Source organism: Epinephelus fuscoguttatus, linkage group LG17, assembly GCF_011397635.1.
Source record: "Epinephelus fuscoguttatus linkage group LG17, E.fuscoguttatus.final_Chr_v1".
Classification (NCBI taxonomy): Eukaryota; Metazoa; Chordata; class Actinopteri; order Perciformes; family Serranidae; genus Epinephelus; species Epinephelus fuscoguttatus.
The window spans coordinates 40753549-40772207 of record NC_064768.1 but is presented as its reverse complement, the minus strand read 5'-3'; the positions used below and the strand labels follow the sequence as shown (position 1 = coordinate 40772207).

Below are 18659 nucleotides of genomic sequence, written 5' to 3'. Positions count from 1 at the left end.
TCACCAAACTATGTTTTGTCACACGTGAACAAAACAGGATATTATCAAGTTCCCCGGCGCTAAACTTTACCTGTCAACATGGAATGTGTGACAGCTCCTGATCCTGTGGACGCTGCCATTGTTGTTGTTGCTTGCTGGCTTGTCCTCCTCACATTTCTCCCGTCCTCCTGCGTGCTGACGTGGGACGTATCCCGCCTCTCATTGGCTGATGCTCTTTGTCAGTCGTGTCACACTTCTCCAGTTTTCTAGCATGCCAGATATCCAGTCCCAGTCACAGACAAGGTGGCGACTTGCTCGTAGGCTTGTTCACACATGAGGACTCGTCGTGACAGACTATCTGCTGACTCACCTCCGACCCAAGGTGGCTCTCAAGATCCTCTGCGACGTCACAATCGCGGTGAACATCGTGTAATGTGAACTAGGCTTAAGTCGCTGAGAACATTAACCGGGACATGTTCGACGTCTTGACCAGTAAGTGCAGACTGACCATCCGCCCCAATATCAGCAGGAGCACATGCACTATCACACACACAGTATGATTAACCCAAGCATAAAGAGGAGTAGGAAACTGACTAAACCACAGCCTTGAGCCCCAACCAGTACCTGACACATTAGACACACCCACTGTTAGTGAAAAACAAAAAAAACCCCTATAACTCTATGAGCCTATTTCTTTTATAGTTTTAATCACTGTTTATCTTATCTTAACTTGTTTGCTTCTCTTGACTGTCCGTTCAGATAGAGATCCACACATTAAATGATCACCCCCACAGAAAGGAGAAAAAAAATTCCAAAAACACATACAATTTACATTCACAGGTGACATTCACACCAATTTACCAGTTGCATGTACAAAATTACAATTACCACCTCAAGGTAAAGTCTTTTTCTGGCCTTCTGGGCCACCATACATCAGATTCAGTCCAAATATCAGGCTTTAAGCCAAAACTGAGACTCACGGCACCAAATGAAAGATCAGAGTCGTCTGTCCCACGTCGAGTCTGCAGCAACACCAGGAAGGAGGAGGGTGTGTCATGGCGCCATTGGAGCGGTGTAGTCCTATCACATGTTGTGTAGTGTCACAGATGACGAGGATCACTGTCAGACTCTGATGTCACTTTATTAAATCTGGTGATGAACACAGGAAACATATCTGTCCATCAGGTCTCACAGCCACAGCTACAGGATCAAATCCATGAGACTCACTGTCTGTTAAACAGTTAGCTGCTAGGGTTAGCCACATGCTAACTTTAAGCTAGCAAAGTTACGTAACAATTTACTCCTCTTACGTCACAAACAACATCCTGACATCAGCAGTTGTTGTCTGGAGAACATCTTCACATGTGTGACGAATAAAGTGTCAAATATAAAGCTATATTAACGGAGCTTAGCACAAGCTAACTCACTGCGTCTGTGTGGCGTTCAGGTGTCTGCAGATAAATAAGAGTTTGTAACTCGTAAATCATAATAAAAAGAGACAGAATAAAACAGTGACTAACTTCATACTGTACAGGCAGGTACATGATAATAAATTAAATGCAGTGCACCTTCAGTGATGACAGATACACAGCTGGTGATGGCGAGTGGGATCACTGACACATTAAAAACATTAACTTTAAATACTGTCAGACTACAGAAAGTAAAAGAGACATTGACAGACTTCAGCCTGTGTTTTTAACGATCACCTTCTACACCGGTGGTTCCTCACCTTTTCTTTTTGGCATCTAACCCTGGTCACATGTTTAGTTTCTCGTCAACATCCTTTTGTTTGTGCAGCTTTTTGTTTCCCAACACCAACATTTAAAAAAGAGTCTGATTGTTGGAGCACCGCCTGATGACTTCCTGTTCATACCGGCTGTTAACAGATTCCTTCCTCATGCGATGCCAGTGGAGGTGACGGGGGACAAAATCCAGAGTCTTCATCCTGTGCAAAACTATACTCCAAAGTTTATCATGAGGTTTTAATAATCTGAGTAAATCAAGTGATATGTACCAGACATATAGTATTAGTAGTGCAGAATGTGCTTGTTGAGCTGCCACTGTAAAATATTTGACTGTATGCATACAGTAAATTACTGTAAAATGACAGCTGTGTACTGTGATCTCAGAGAAGTTATGCCTGTATATTACTGTAATTTAACAGTATTTAACAGTATTAACAGCCTGGACTTCTGTGGGGGTGTTGAGGGGAATCCTCCCGTAGGAATTGTTTCTTTTTTTAACAAGCTCTATTTTAATGCTTTTTAAAAATGTATCCTGGTATATCATATACCCCTTAGAACTGTTGGCTTACGACTGCGTCCCTCGGGGAGTGGTACTGCATGACTAGGAGGGACCAGGCTCACTGCTATGAGCTATCCGACCCTGTGTGATCCCGTGTGACCAAACTAAGAGCTGCATCCGCATACTTGGCGTAAAGTCAAACATGTTCTCGGTGGGTGTTGGCCTCCGACAGGGACATCCCTTGTCACTGATCCTGTTTGTGATATTCATGGACAGGATCTCAAGGCACAGCCGGGGGAAGGAAGGGGTCCAGTTTGAGGACCTCAGAGTTGAATCTCTGCTCTTTGCAGATGATGTTGTTCTGTTGGCTTCATCACACCGCGACCTCCAGCATGACCTGGGTGGTTTGAGTGTGAAGTGGTCGGGATGAGAGTCAGCACCTCCAAATGTGAGGCCGTGGTTCTCTGCTGGAAAAAATGTGGATTGTTCCCTCTGGGCTGGGAGAGAGTTCCTGCCTCAAGCGAAGGAGTTCAAGTATTGAGATCTTGAGGGGAGAATGGAGCGTGAGATGGATCGGCAGTTTGGTGCGGCTTTTGCAGTGATGTGGGCGCTGCGCCGGACAGTCGTGGTTCAGAGGGAGCTGGGCCGGAGGGCAAAGCTTTTGATTTCCTGGTCCACCTCTGTCCCAACCCTCACCTATGGTCATGAGCTCTGGGTAGTGACTGAAAGAATGAGGTCACAGATACAAGCATCTGAAATGAGTTTCCTCTGTAGGGTGTCTCAGAGATAGGGGGAGGAGCTCAGACATCCTGGGGGAGCTCGGAGCCGCTGCTCCTTCATGTTGAAAGGGGTCAGTTGAGGTGGTTTGTGCAGACCCAGAACACACTGGAGGGATTATATATCTCATCTGGTCTGGCAACACCTTGGGGTCCCGCAGGAGGAGCTGGTAAGTGTTGCTGAGGAGAGGGACGTCTGGGGTGCTTTGCTCAGCCTGCTGCCCCTGCGACCCGCCCCGGATGAAAATGGATGTATTATTAATAAAAGAAACCACACATGCTCTGACTTACGTGGCGCTGTACAGAGACACAACATCAGTGGTTGAATGTAATAAATGACAAGTTTATTGTTGCACAAAATGTACAAAATAACAAGCAAATGGACAGCCCCTCTCCCCCCCACACAGCGTCCCTCCCCTCCCTCTGGTTCATCTGCAATAATAATGAAGCTGAATTTCTGAAACCTATGACTACGGCAAGTCCGATGGTCCAAGCCAAACGCATGGTAATTCTGAGAGACAACACATACCCAATTTCAGCGTCACTGAACAATTAAAAATGAATAAAAACACCTTATTTACACATTTCTGTCAGAACTTTTACAACATGCCATCTATATATTTATACAGAATATGCTTGTGCACATACCCCTGTATAGAAAATATATTATAAGATCAAATTAAATTAGACTAAGGGCTATAGACATCCAAAGTACAGCACTTGTTCTTTTTAATCTCCGTTTGAATCTTTTTTTATTTTCATTTTTATTTCCCACTTATTCAATGATGTAGCTCTTTAACCACCTCGTACTAAAACTAAGAGTTGTATGCAGACTGTGTTTTTCCTCGAGGACCCAAGCTGACCATGTAGATGCCTGCTGAGAAGAGACTCATATTTACACTGTGACACTCAGATCTCTCCCTTAAAATGCACGTGTGACTCTTTCTGACTGTGTGTGTGTGTCGGCTTGTGTCGTCTCGGCTGTTTCATATGTACCCCAAATGATGTTTGTGATGTTTTACAAGATTTCAACCCCTCAAATCCCCCCCCCTCCCCCCCCCCCCCTCCTCCTCCTCCTCCTCCTCCTCCTCCTCCTCCTCCTCTTCATCCAGCCTGGCTTGATGATACAATAAAAGTAAAAACCAATCAGCTTTGGCACTGGGTGAAGAAGTAAGTGTGCTGTGGTTTCCCAGAAAGCCTCTCACGGATCATACAAGTCGAGTAAAATCTGATTCGTCCCTGTTTGTGCACTAATGTGAAATCACAGAAAGCACATCTGCCGTTCTCAGAGCTTGAGATTTAACATATTAGTGCAGAGAAAAAGGGATGAAGGAGCTGATGTCTAACAAGATAGTACTGTGATATCTAAACCACATTAGCACCATGGAGAAAGAGAGAGTGAACAAAGTTGTTCAAGTAAAGCCAGACTACTCACGAGATGTTTCGTGCTGGAACATTTACAGCGTCGGGCACACAGCATGGAGGGGATTTTTATGTGCCGAGGAAAAATCAGGTATCTCATGGATGGAGGGATGGATGGGAATAGGGGTGAGGGTGACGGGCAATGAGGGAGAAATCAGGGCGAAGAGAATGGAGGCATCCTAACAACTTGTGTCCTTGCCTCCTCTACTTCAACTGCACCGACGCAGAAAAGAAACAAACAGGCAGAAGCAAATCTCCGGAGTGCATCCATCACATTGCTCCATGAATCACCTGAGCTCGGTGCAGCTGAAGGAGTCAGACATCTGCAACCTCAAGAGCTTCAAACCTCCTCCGGTTTAACTGAGCGAGGGGGCGCGGGAAAGTCTGCGGGAATCACTTTGGGATCAGATCTCAGGGGAAAGGAGATGGTGTCGTTTCAAAGTGTGTGCAAAAATACTTGTCAGACTACTGCTGGAACATGAACCCTCTCTTTTTTTGTACATTTTCAGTTTGCGTTGGTTCTGACCTTAAATTTTGCAATATAGCTTCCTCTTTAACCCTACGTCTTCTTCATCTGCTGCTTGTGTTTCACTTGTTTTAATATATATCTATATTTTCTTTTCTGGCTTTTTTTTTTCTCTTTTCTTACTTTACAAAATGAGAGACAGAATGATGGACAGCTGACAATATATATAATTATTTTCCTCTTCTTATTATCATCAGGTTTGTGTGGACCTGGAGATGATTTTCTTTGTTCGTTGTAAACAAACAGGTTTATCAGCCACTGGCGTTTGTTTCCTCCTTCTTCCTCTCTTTTTCCTCCTTCTTCAAGTGCGCTCCTTCGTTCCTCCCTCTCTCCTCCGTCTCATTGCAGCAGGGCCCTGATTTGTTTGGAGGTGCTGTCATCATTTAGATGCCGTGTCGTATACCTGAAGGAGACAGTGACAGACATCAGAATGCTCTGAGACATATTTGTGCGTCACATCTGTTTATATCTCTTTCTCTGTCACTAAAACACACACACATGTTCATACACACCTCAGTGCATTCAGAAGTCCCTCCACACTGTTGGACGGTTGCTCTTTCAGCACCTTGATGCAGCCCTTCATCTGCGCGACACAAAGACGACACACGGTGTTAGAGAAAGGTCAGCAGCCTCAGATCTACCTCATCTCCTGCTGCTGCAGCCAAACACCGACTCTACACACACCTTTATAAAGTCAAAGTGTGTGAATATGTTTCGTACATGAGCAAACACAGGTCTCGATAAGGTTAGACTTGTGGTTCCCTCTGGGCTCGTTATGGTTTAACATGAAGCGTGATCTATTGTCTGTCCAGGTAAGGATGATGATCCTGCTGAATCAAAGAAATATTTTTGCTCTTCTCACTGTTTGATTTAAAGGGACAGTTCACTCCAAAATCAAACACACATATTTCTCCTGTTACCCGTAGCACTATGTATCAGTCTAGATAGTATTAGTGTGAGTTGCACAGTGTTGGAGATATCGGCTGTAGAGATGTCTGCCTTCTCTCCAATATAATGGAACTAGATGGTGCTCGGCTTGTGGTGCTCAAAGCGCCAAAAAAATACATTTAAAAACTCAACATCAACGTCTCTTCGCAGAAGTCATGACCTGGTTACTCAAGATGTTCCACAGACTTTGTTGTGAGCAGTTTCATGTAGGAACTATTTTCTTTCTGCTGAACTACACCTGTCAATTGACCTATGGCTAAGCCCCGCCCTCAAACGCGATGAGCCAATCACAGTGCGTATAGCCATCCCCATACACTGGGACATTCTCTGCCTGGACGTCCATTGAAATGCATTACAGAAAGTCAGTTTGTTGGGTTTTATGAGCTTTTTCTGAGATTTGAAGTTTAAAAATGGTCAAACGGTGTGCATGGGGTACATGCAACTCTGACACAAGGTATCCTGAGAGGCTGGGCGACCAGGTGTATTTTTACACTTTAAACCACATCTCAAGCGAGAAAAGTGTCTCCTTTGGATAAAGTTGTGTGGTAACGTTAGACCACAACATCAGCTCAACGTGAATAAGATTAACAATGATGTCTACACCTGTTCTAAGGTAAGTCAACATTGTGTTTGAGGCAACATATTGTCACTTTGCTGGAAAGAAATATAAAGTTATCTTTAACATCTCTAGCTAACGTTAGCTAAAGTTAGCCTAACGTTAGCTCCTAGCTGCGTTGTTCATCATGTCACCTTGTTTGCTGGGAGTTCATTAGCCTATTTTGTTCTAGTTTTGTACTTTGGTGATGGTACATCATTGTTAGCTGTTGTCAAGGGCTCTAGTTAAATAGCGTTAACCTTCTGGAGCTTAGCTTCATTAACTTATCTGTAATGGCAGAGATAACAAAGGTTGGCAAACGTTATGCTGAATGATTCAGTGTAAATACTGTAGCACCAAACTAACGCAGAGACACTCTTGGTAAAGATGGTAAAAAGGCCGTTATCCTTTTCTCATATTCTGAGCCAAAAACCTTAACTTCAGTGGCACTTTAACTTGTTGTCTTTGATGGTGACGGCAACCAGATGCGGTTCACAAGCGTACACTGTGACCTGTAAATGTTGGCTTGTAATTTAAGCTTTTCATCGACCTTCTCAACAATAAAATGATGAATATATCTCTCCAATGCGTAGTTTAGGCCCTTTTGGTTACTTCTCAATGACATCTGATCGTTATGTCTCCAAAAATCATCAGTTGCCTCCTGTGAAATGCCGTGTACTGTGACACCTGCCATAGCGCCGGGCACTGAATGTTGATAGTTTGTCCAAGTGAGTGGAGGGGGCGTGGCTTAGCCATAGGTCAATTGTATCACTGTGCAGAGGGAACGTCCACTCGGACTCAGGGATGAGTTCATTAGATTTTGATGGTCAAAGGTCAGTGTGACCTAACAAAATGTGTTTTTGGTCATAACTCAAGAATTCACATGCTAATTATAAGAAAAGGATAAAATAATGAAGTGATGACATTTTATATCCAAAAGGTCAAAGGTCAGCTTCACTCTGACATCATCATGTTCCGCATAAAACACTTTCCTGGCCATTAGTCAGTGTCCAAACTAATGCTAAGCCAACATTAGCACCACGTCAAAGTAAAAACAAATATGGGCTATAGTGTGAAAGAGGACTGAGGCCCCATCAGAGCTGAAGTTGACCAGGAATAGAACTGAGTCCTTTTCCAAATGAGCTGACAATGTGAACACAAAAAGAACTGAGTCCCTTTTGTTTTGGTCCACTTTTTGGTGCACTTTAAGAGGACTGAGTTCAGTGTGTTCAAAAGGACTATATGTGAAAACAACCTTTAACCAAGCAGCGAACTTCCTGTTTAGCCCTTTGCTAGCTAGAATGGGGATAAAGGATTTAACTGTGCGGCTCTTCTAGACTTAAATGTTATCGAACTGAAAGGATCAGATTCTGATAGTGAAAGGAGTCATTTTGTGAGGGTTGGGACAGACATCTCTTTACTAATGTAAGTCTATGGGAAAAAGACTTTTTGGGCCCCACGGCATCATGAGACAGACCAGACATTAGCCCAATACTGTTCCTGGGGACTTGGCACAGAAGCCAACCTAACCAAGAGCCTGTTTGGGTGTTGCACTGTGTCTAATGTCATCAAATAGACATTTCAAAGGGGGTGTTTAAGAGTGTTGCAGCTTCTCAGGAGGCAGATCTGTTTTAAACTGTGTACTCACATCGATTTTAGAGGTCTTGGCAAAAGCCCCGACGGGGTGAACGTGGTCGTAGAGAATGATGACTCCCACCATCACCCTCATGCAGAACAGCATGGTGTCTGTGTTGGTGAATCGACAGCGGTACTCCCTGTGACGGAGACAGTGATGGAGGAGAGCAGTTTAACACACGGGCATTAAGCAGATTGTTGAATCAGAGCAGAGAGCAGGATGGGACGTGGAGTCAGGCGCAGATTATTGCTGCTGTTATCTAAAGCTCTGTGCGATTGTCTCCACAAATTGCTGATGACTTTTTATTCACAAAGAGACATAAAGAAAGATGAACCATTTTAAATGTAGCATGAAGGACTCCATCAATGAATGAATGAGTGAACGAGTGTGATTCATTCTATTGAATTACTCAAACATGAGAAGGCCTCTTTGTGTTCACTTTGAAAGGCTCGTTAATTAAAATCTGGGCTTCTGACCTTTGGAGAGGACGAGCAGAGACACAGATGAGCTGAAGAAAGGATGATGGGAGGAAGTGTGGAAATACTCACGGAGTCTCCAGCATGACACGGCACACACAGGCCATGGTGCTCAGACAGTCTGTGGTGTCCTCTATGGGCAAGGTCTTATTCTAAAGGACAGAACAAAGAGACATGAGAGCAGAGCAAAGCCTGTTACGGTTCATTCATTTAAATGTTTGGAAGTGAGAAAAACACTGAGAACGCTCATCTCTCCCCTCTCTCCTCCCTCTGTAGTTTACTGACTGAACAAAATGTTCTGCCACCAGGTGGAGACAAGGCTGCAGTTTGGTAAAGTATGAGGAAGGCAGGGCGACTTTGCTGAGAGGCGATCGTGACCAACATGTCCTCTAAATGTTGCAGTGGTCTCAGATGTCTGTTGGTCGTGATGCTCTGAGGTGTAGAGATCATAAGAAACACTAGAATACAGTTCTGACAGTAAGAGAAGGAGGGGGAGTTTGACTCAGCGCTGCAGCTCAGTTCTCAGTGCCTACTTTTTGTTTTAACCAAGTCTCAGTACAAGAGACTTATCTACAGACATGGGTGGGTTATGAGACAACGGGCCCCTGGGCACAGATATGCAAAGGGCCCCAACACCTTTTCAACACAGGAGCAAAACACACAGACTTTGTGGTGGTGTTGCGTTTCTTAGCAGTGTTATGCATCTTTTTGTGGTTTTAATTTTGTCTCTTTGTGGTCATTTTGTGTCTCTGAAGTCAATTTTGTCTCTTTGTGGTCTTTTTGTGTCTTTTTGTGTCTCTTTGTGGTCATTTTGTGTCTCTTTGTAGTCATTTTTGTGTCTCTTTGTGGTCTTTTTGTGTCTCTTTGTAGTCATTTTTGTGTCTCTTTGTGGTCTTCCTGTGTCTTTTTTGTCTCTTTGTGGTCATTTTGTGTCTCTGATGTCAATTTTGTCTCTTTGTGGTCTTTTTGTGTCTCTTTGTAGTAATTTTTTGTCTCTTTGTGGTCTTTTTGTGTCTCTTTGTGGTCTTTCTGTGTCTTTTTTGTCTCTTTGTGGTCATTTTGTGTCTCTGAAGTCAATTTTGTCTCTTTGTGGTCTTTTTGTGTCTCTTTGTAGTCATTTTTTGTCTCTTTGGGGTCTTATTGTGTCTCTTTGTGGTCGTTTAGTGTCACTTTGTGGTCTTTTTGTGTCTCTTTGAAGTCATTTTTGTCTCTTTGTCTTCATTTTTATGTGTCTTTGTGGTCTTTTTGTGTCTCAATAGGGTCTTTTGTGTCTATCTGTGGTCGTTTTGTGTGTCTTTGTGGTCCTTTTGTCTCTTTGTTGTCGTTTGGTGTCACATTGTGGTCTTTTGGTGTCTCTTTGTGGTCATTTCTGGTCTTTGTGAGTCTCTTTCTGGTTGGTTTGTGTTAATTTGAGTGACATCTTGCAGGTTCAGGCCTGGGGAGCCCCTGACACTCGGGGTTCTTGGTCCGCTCAGTAATCAATCCATGTCCTTAGACCTGACTTGGGAAGAATCGGAGACGTACCTCTGAAACAAACTTGGTGGTGGCGTTACTCAGAGTCTTCAGCATTGGTGTTGCCTCGGCGTAGAACAGAGACATCCGATTCGCCATCTCATTGTTGACCTCGTTCTCTGCTTCCAGCTGTGTGCAGGTACAAAGCAGATGTGCTTAATAAGCATTTATCATCAGTTGCACTCAGTCCAATAATCATCCAGTCATCTGTGTGACTCGAATGGCAGATGGAATTGTGTGGTTAGGAGGAAAGAACGACCTCCACCTGAATGATTTAAGAGACAAAGAGGAGCCATGCCACATGAACAGCCTCACCTGCTGGTTGTTCAGCCTGTTCCTACTTATAGTCCTCCTGTAGTAGCTGAAGTCATTCTGAATGGCTGGATTTGTCATCTGCAGAGAGAGAGGAGGTGATTTATCATATGGATTCTCCAGCACAGTAAAGGTCAGTCTGTGAGCTAATCAGACCATACGTTATCCTGCTCACCTTCAGTTCATCGAAGCTGAGTGTGAAGTGAAGGATCTCAGCGAACTGTTTGGCGAGGGCCTGCTCTCTCTCCAGGTGCTGCATGGGAGCGTACGGCGGGCTCGTCAGCGCCTCCAGCAGGCTGCGCAAGGCGTTCTCTGCAAAGGTATCAGACATGTATCTGCATGAGCTGGAATCTGCACGCCACACTGCTAATGTTCAGGTTTTCATCTCCCTCTTGTGTTCAGACTGCTGTAACTCTCTAATCTGACCTGGATCTCAAGTCTCTTTCATGTCACTAGATTTAAGAACAAAATGCAGCAGCAGCAGATTTAAACTGCTTCAAACACATGAAGTCACTTCAGCTCCGTCCCGTCCTCGCTGCATATCATGGGATACCTTTCAGACATGGACCCAGCACTTTTAGGGCACAGAGGGATGTGGCCTCAGGCAGTAGGACAGGCCTTTGGATCCCCTCAGAGAAGAGGGCTCAGGTCCTCAAACGGGGCCCTTCTGGCTGCCATTTAACTTTTAATGTGACCAGAAATTTAACATTAGAGCCCTCGAGCTTCAACATGTCTGTTTAACTCTAAATGTGGAGTTCTTTTTCTTTGTAACACAGTTAGCCAGGCAAGCTGTGTGGCTTTAAGGATGACCATGTTGGTGTGTTGATTCGTCAGTCGGTCCACCACATTGATTTAGAAACATCAACAACTTCAGCTTCATTGATTGCCCTCAAATCTGGTATAGATGACACATTAACTCACTTCAAGAGTCCTCCACAGATTTAGCATTGCCCTCCTGTAACTGTCAGGCTCAAGATGGATGGTTTTTAAAAAGGACCAAAATCAATGCAGCAGAAGCAGAGTTAATCTTTCTAATCCATGTACTCTTCCTCCTCATTAAAACCTGCTGCCTAAATTACCCATGATGCATCTCAACCGTCCACAGTTTGATCAGATGCTGCGTTCCAATTACCTTTGAGCACCTGACCGTTCTCACCCCCAACTCGTCAAATGCTGCTGCTTTGTCAGTGACTTCAGCGTCAGAACGTACAGAGGGAACTTTCGCTATGATACACACCAGGTTGCAGCTATTTCTGACGCCGCCGGCCACAGCCAGACACGTCAAATACAACCGCTTTGTCAGAGAATGTCAGCGTCAGACACCGATGCACTGAGACACTATTCGTGGTTGTATAATCTGCACTGAGTGGCGGCTGTTTCTGACACTGTCTGCAATAGTATAAGGAGCGAGAGAGTCCATACAGGGCGGGTGGTACGAGAGATGGATGGGACTAACAAACACTGGACTTTCACCCTGCAGACTGCTGCTCATTTCCTGTGTGAAACCATTAACCCATCCTCACTGTGACCTCGTCACATGTCCACGTTTGGTCATGGACTTTCCACGTCCACATATGGCGTCCAAGGTACCCTGGGTGTGTTGGTTGTTGACGTTCTGGGACGCCATGTCAACTTCAGCCTGTTACATGCATTGTCTGTTTTCAAAATACACTTCTGTTTTCACAGGAAATGTACAGTTTGCATACAGTCTCTTTCAAAATAAAAGCACTACGTCCATACAACACTGCGAGTTAATCAAGTCAATCATACTGGAAGCAAACACCAGCCTCCTGGGTGAAAGTCAGTGGTTGTTGGACCCATCCTGCACCCCTCCACCTGCCCTACTAGAACCTTCACCACCTTAACTTTCGTTGTTGTCCTGCTGTGGTTCTCCCTGACACTGTTACACAGTGACAGCAACTGGCGGCGTATCATGCCGACGTGATCGGGGCCTTACTCTGTACTTCTGGCACAGAAACACTGCAGCAACCTGTCCACCAATAGACGTTGGACAGGACTGTGTGTATGACTGTTTAATGAGACGTAAATAAGACAGAAGTGCTAATAAACATTTTTTACTACAGCTTTCACTACTGTTGATGCACAGAGCAGCCATCTTGGATTTTGAGGTCAGGGTGGGTGAGACTCCTCTGCCTGACTTAAGGGGGCGTTCAAGTTGAAATTCCCAACTGGGGATGCACCCAGAGAGCAGGGTGTGTTAGCCTGCTAGCAGCTAACGTAGCCTGTGGCCTCTGAGGAGCAGGCTGCAGACGCTCTGCAGTTCAGCAGCTCTCTTTTGCATTAACAATACATTTCCTTCAACTAGACAAACTAAATGAACATATACTGTGCATGTGACTCCACAGAGATCACACGGCGGCCGCTCACACAGCCTGAGCGCCCTCGTGGACGCTGTGTCACTGACCACACATATCCCCTGTGTCACACATGCTATTGAACCTAAGCCTGTTCTCTAACAAATCAGACACCGGAGCTGGACCTCAGAGGCTCTGTGGAGCAGTGATGCCTCAGAAGCAAAGTCCCCCGAGGCCCCATCCCTTCCTCTGCATTAAAAATGCATAAGGGCCTTCTATAAATACAGCTATGAAGTGTTTCATCTAAAGGGCCTGGGCAGAAACCCCACTCTCCCTCCTGCTGTTAGCACAGAGCGCTCGCTCCCTATCCTGAGCGCTGACTCCTGAGGGGACATACTGACACACTGCAGCTGTTTGTTTACTGTATACGTGACCTTTTAACCTCTTGTTGTCTCCTTTGCTTTAATCAATACCTAAATGGAGCTTAACAGGAAGGAGCTTCTAGTTTGTGCAAGATTAGATCCCTTTCTGTGCATGAGGAGGGCGGGACGTCTCCGAGCTATCTGTTGTACTATACCTCACAGATACATTAGCGCTGATACATTATCATTAATAATTAGTTAGGCCTCTTTCTATGGTAAGCTGAGAAAGTGATGTCCATGAGATCGAAGTATTATTGGAAGGCAGAGCAGAGGCGGCAGACGAAGTCTATTCCTCTGCTGTTACTCCTCTCCCCGTCTCTCTTTGTGCTGGACGACCATGTACCACTGTTTCCGTAGCAACGACTGCCTGCCTGCTAGGTCAGGATGCTGCAGAGATGGCTGAGAGGACATCATAGTACGTGTGTGTGTGTGTGTGTGTGTGTGTGTGTGTGTGTGTGTGTTGAGGAATGCTACCGGACTGAAATTGCACGTGAAATCATGGCGGTGGCGTGGAGCTGTGAAGCAGCACTGACAGCACAAGATGAGGTTTGCTGGTGATGATCAGAGTCTCCCTGTTGGCTCATCATCTTAAAATGAATCTGACTCTTATTTCAGGTTCAGTGAAACGTATACGGTGTGTTCACTGTGTTGAAATGTCTTTTCACTGTATTTGTCAGGGTCACAATGTGGCTATTAACAGAGACTGTCTGTCACATCTCGTACACGTCACACGTGTCACATCCTGGACCTGTCGAATCGCTGTCAAAAAGACGAAACAACAGCTCGTGTTGAACATGTCAGCAGTCCTGTACACTTGCTCTGAGACGCCCACCTCACACACATCTCTGTCACAAGATGTGACAAACAGAGCAAAGAAAGAATTTACAGCTTTGCCAGAACGCAAGAAAAGCTCATTACAGCCTCAGCAAAGAGAGATGAGCGTGAGTGATGCTCCTCTTTCTGTGCACGTCATCTCCTACTGCTGCTACAGTGTAATCCTCCCTTCCTCTCACTGTGTAACCCATACAACACATCCACACACTGAGGTGCAGAAATGTTCCCTCTGATAGCTGCTCAGAATCAAAGAAACGAGGCGCTGAGTACGACTGAGCAAACGCTCTCTCTAAATTTAGGCTACAGCTGCTTGCAGCCATAATTCCAGCTCTTATTGGTCCTCCAATATGGCCACCAGAGAGTGTTACATCACCTGAAGTTACTCCACAGCCACACTCACCCAGTCGGAGGGAAAACTCGTAGAAGCGCTTCAGTTTGGCCACCAGGGGGCAGACTGCGTTCCAGGCCTTCTCCTGCAGAGCGAGGTCGCCTGGGTTCTGGATGGCCTGCAGGCGAGGAGCACAGATGTTACTCTCCAAAAATGATCCTCTGTCTCTTCTATCCTCGCTGCCTCAAAGCCAAACTTCACTTAGGGAAAACATTTTCACTTTCAGCTCTGATATCACTTCCATATTATAGTAATTTCAGTTCAGTAAAAACTTCACTATCAAAGACTGTCAAATGTCATTAACCAGGAAAACCTTATTTAGTTTTACTGACATGACACATAACATCCTTTGTATTATTTAGGGAGGTTATTTTAAGACTTTACGAGACATAGCTGACCAAAACACACAACAGGCACATACAACAAAGTAGCAACAACATTTCTTAGGGACTGTCCGTAATGTATCAGAGGCTGGAGGATATAAAATGTGTACATGCTTGTATTTTCCCTTTATGTTTTGTATTAAAGGTTGCTCTGGTATGATATTAGGGTACACATGTATATTCAGTTTGCTCCACTGGGAGCAATTTGGGGTTCAGAATCTCGCACAAGGATGCTTTGACATGTAAACTTGAGATCGAACTGCTGATCTACTGATTAGACAATAACCAGCTGTACCTCCTGAGTCACAGCCGCCCTATAAAATGGGACGGTGATGCTGAACTTCATTGACCAGAAAGAGCTCTTCTCAGACGGTAGAGCAGGTCGTCCACTAATTGGAAGATCAGCGATTTGATCCCCGGCTCCTCCAGTCCACATGTCAAAGCATCCTTGGGCAAGTTACTGAACCCTAACTTGCTCCCGCTGGCTGTTCCACTGCTGTGTGAGTGTGTTAAAACTGAGTAGCAAGTGGCATCTTGTACAGTAGCCTCGGTCACCAGTAGCCGTGTTTCCATCAGCCTGTTTAGATGCACATCTAGAAGTATCGCATCGGAAAATTATGATGGAAACATCAAAATTCGAATTAAAATCCTCTGTTTCACACAAACTAAAATACGCTTGCTTTAGCCAGGTTTTGGTTGATTTGAAAAAATGTTGATTTGAAAAACGGGGGATGGAAACAGTTATGTTCGAATTAAGCGTGACGTAGCGCACCTCTCTCCATGGTGATATCCACACTCCGGGTCAGGAAGGCGGTAATGCATTTACAAGCTGGTTGCCAACCGCCAGAAAACGTAGAAGAAGAAGAATGCGAGACTTGTTTTGTTTCCGGTTCTGCAGAAAACTCGCGCAAGTTCATAGTTTTCACCAAAGTCCGTACATTTAATGGAAACACACAGGATTCTTATTTCTTTTAATGCACATTTCCCAATGATTCAAATCACTTTTGGATGGAAACATAGCTAGTGCGCAGTGTGACTCGTAGTGTAAAAAGCACTTCGAGTGGTCGAAAGAGTAGAAAGACGCTGTGAAAGTGTAGTCCATTTATTTTCTTGGTTTATCTTTACTATGAATATGGGCAACAGGTGTGGCGTGTCACGACTGGCTCGGGCACTATGGGTACTTCAGATGGCGACTTTCTGTCATTTATCAGAAGTCTGAGGAAAGAGCTGTGTGGCTCCAAACATCACTGCATTAAAATCCTTCTAAATGGGAACTACTGGGTGTGCAGACTTTGCCTGACGTTTCTTTGGTCCAACACCCACTCCATTGGACGTTGGAGTGTACGTGTCTTTGGTATTGTTTCTTTACTCTATGAAACTTTATGAAAGACTTAGATATCAACAGGTTTTTGGATATGTGCAAATATTGCAACGCTGATTCTCAAGAAAGTGTTTGAGGGAATAAAAGAGGGAGGATGCGTTCGCATGGTCCAGCAAGTGCTCCACTGATAAGAGCACTTTGAAAAAATACTATTTTGATGCAATGAAGCAAAATGTAAAGTGTCTCCAGCCACAGCTGCATGTAAGTGACAGAATTAGTGGAATATACATTTTTTAAGGATTATTTTTATGGCTTTTTGCCTTTGTTAGATAGAGTAGTTTAAGAAGGGATGACACGCAGCAAAGAAGGCACAGGCTGGAATTGAACCTGCAGTGAGGACACAGCCTCTGTGCCCGGTGAGCTACTGGGCGCCCAGCTCTGCAAATAGCTTGGTAGGAATGTTGTCTTTTTTGGAAAGAGGGCAAAAATCTGAATATTTTGTGCATGTGAACACAGTGACCAGCTTCAGCAATCCTCTGCAGCTGCACATGTTAAGTGAAATACAGTTAAGTGTAAGAGTCTGCCTAAGTGTCTTAAGACATGTCTTGAAGGTGAGGAGAGGAGTGATGCCAACAGCTGAGCGGTGGAAACTGGTTACAGTAACGTGTCCATGCATCTGGTGTTCATGGAGACGGCACAGCAGCTTCCTAACAGGTGATGTTTATGACTCCACCAGAGCGTTGCCAAAAAAACAACATATTGTCTGAAATGTTTGTTTGAAAAAACTCTTTCACACATTTCTGTCTGTGCCTATATTCAGCACAGGCTGCAGGCTGCACCGTGTACAGAGCTGCACCCCGGCAGGCCACGTGAATCACACACTGCACCGTGGCTCGACAGTTTATTGATGTTCAGCACTTATCGACTGCTTCGCGCTCACTTCTCGTATCTCCTGGCCAGCGCCATTATAGGACTGCAGCTCGGCAAGGATCCCATGAGCCTCCTCCAGCACGGCGCTGACCTGGTTCCACACGGCTGTCTCTGCCTCCGTGGGCTGGGCATCTGGGCGGGGAGGAAGGAAGGGGAGCAAAGAGGGGAGGAGGGAAAGAGGAAGAGAGAAGGAGTGGGAAGTGAAAGTGTGATGTAAGGTACGGTTGAATATGTGGAGGGATTTGGCAGAAAAGAGGAAAGGAAAGATGGCGAGGAGGGAGGGAGGAGATAATGAGAGGAGATTTGAGGAGAGAAGGAGGTTAGTGACGGAGGAAGAGCTGAAGAGGTGACAACCTTAGACGGCCAGATAAACACTGACTCACTACACGACTGCAAAATGTCCCTACAAGTGGAAATCACTGCGCAGTGGACACTGCAGCCATCTAGGGTCCACATCTGGCCACTAAAAGAATGATCCAATTTACCCGCCATCGAATTATAACAAGAGACCTGCACGCCACGCTCTGTCACACAGCGAGGTTTGATTACAGCGTGTGGTGTCCAATAAGGACATGAAGATGACGAGTCAGTTTCTCCTCAGGGAACTTTTTGGATGTGATAACAGATAATTTAACATCCTGATGGTTTGAGTCGCAGTAAAAGAGACCGGACTGCTCCACTTGTGTCTGACTGCTGAACTCTAATCGTCTCAGCTGTCTGTTCAGAGGAGATTTATGCTGCTAGGTGTAACTGTCTCATCAGATCCAGGTAATAGTCTGATCCATCTCTGCATCTATGAATGGGTAGAGACTTTATTTTGCCCTTGAGGTTCAACTGTGAGAAACATTAAAGCAAACACTCAGCAGGGAGGAGCACCTCTGGGCTCTGTCTCTGTCTCACTCACACACACTCCGAGCAGCGTACGTACTGTAAACTCAGTGTTTTTGCCGCAGGGCACCTCCCAGTCACAGCTCTGCTTTGTGTGCCTATGTAGCGTGCTGCATGCGTACAGGAGGGATTAAGTGTTTGAGGGACACAATTTAGGACGCGTCCTCTCAAGTCATTGTTGTGTTTGGATTTCTTTTCCTGCAGCTGTCCGTCTCCATGTGTGACTCAGGTATAAAGAGGGAGTGGGAGTGGGCCCAGGCAGCTCTCTACATGCGGTGATTATTTTTACACCCTGAGGCATCGCCTCCCTGCAGAGAAAGAGTAATCATGGAATATTTGTTATCCTACATGCACACCGGCTGCCACAAGACGCACAGCAAGCACTGCTACTTTAGTGATCTCACCAATGTGCTCCTGTGTTCCTGCCGTAAACAGCAAGATTCTGTTTAATAGGTACAGTAATTAATAAATGAGCAAAGCATATGCTCATGGCATTAAGGAATAGTTTGCTTTCTTGTAGCGTCATTAACACATCACTCTTATATCTGAATTTGGTTTTTTTCTTCACTTATGGTGCCTGAAAGGTTTTCATGAGGTTTAAATGATGCCAGGTGAGCCAAATACCTTGTCTCATCCATATTAACTGATTGTTAATCAGCCATTAATGATTGGATGAGACAGAACTTCCTTGAGCTAAATGAAGATAAGATTGAGATCGTACTAGTGGGCCCAAAAAATAAGAGGATTCTGAT

General features: G+C 45.0%; 1 protein-coding gene and 1 long non-coding RNA gene across 6 annotated transcripts in view; one reads left to right on the top strand and one right to left on the bottom strand.

Annotated features, from left to right (window-relative positions):
- The window catches only part of LOC125904640 (uncharacterized), a 237357-nt gene that overhangs the window by 106891 nt on the left and 111807 nt on the right, over positions 1 to 18659 (top strand). The window lies entirely within an intron of this gene.
- Positions 5035 to 18659, bottom strand: part of fam49al (family with sequence similarity 49 member A, like) — a 42991-nt gene continuing 29366 nt past the window's right edge. For all 5 annotated transcript variants that reach the window (XM_049602117.1, XM_049602119.1, XM_049602120.1 and 2 more), the window contains 9 exons: positions 17030 to 17151; positions 14398 to 14503; positions 10602 to 10738; positions 10430 to 10507; positions 10127 to 10243; positions 8675 to 8754; positions 8139 to 8265; positions 5460 to 5530; positions 5035 to 5350 (listed from right to left, as the gene is read on the bottom strand). In XM_049602117.1, coding sequence (XP_049458074.1) covers positions 5287 to 5350; positions 5460 to 5530; positions 8139 to 8265; positions 8675 to 8754; positions 10127 to 10243; positions 10430 to 10507; positions 10602 to 10738; positions 14398 to 14503; positions 17030 to 17151 — 902 coding nt within the window. In that variant the 3' untranslated portion in view covers positions 5035 to 5286. The remainder of the gene's footprint in view (positions 5351 to 5459; positions 5531 to 8138; positions 8266 to 8674; positions 8755 to 10126; positions 10244 to 10429; positions 10508 to 10601; positions 10739 to 14397; positions 14504 to 17029; positions 17152 to 18659) is intronic.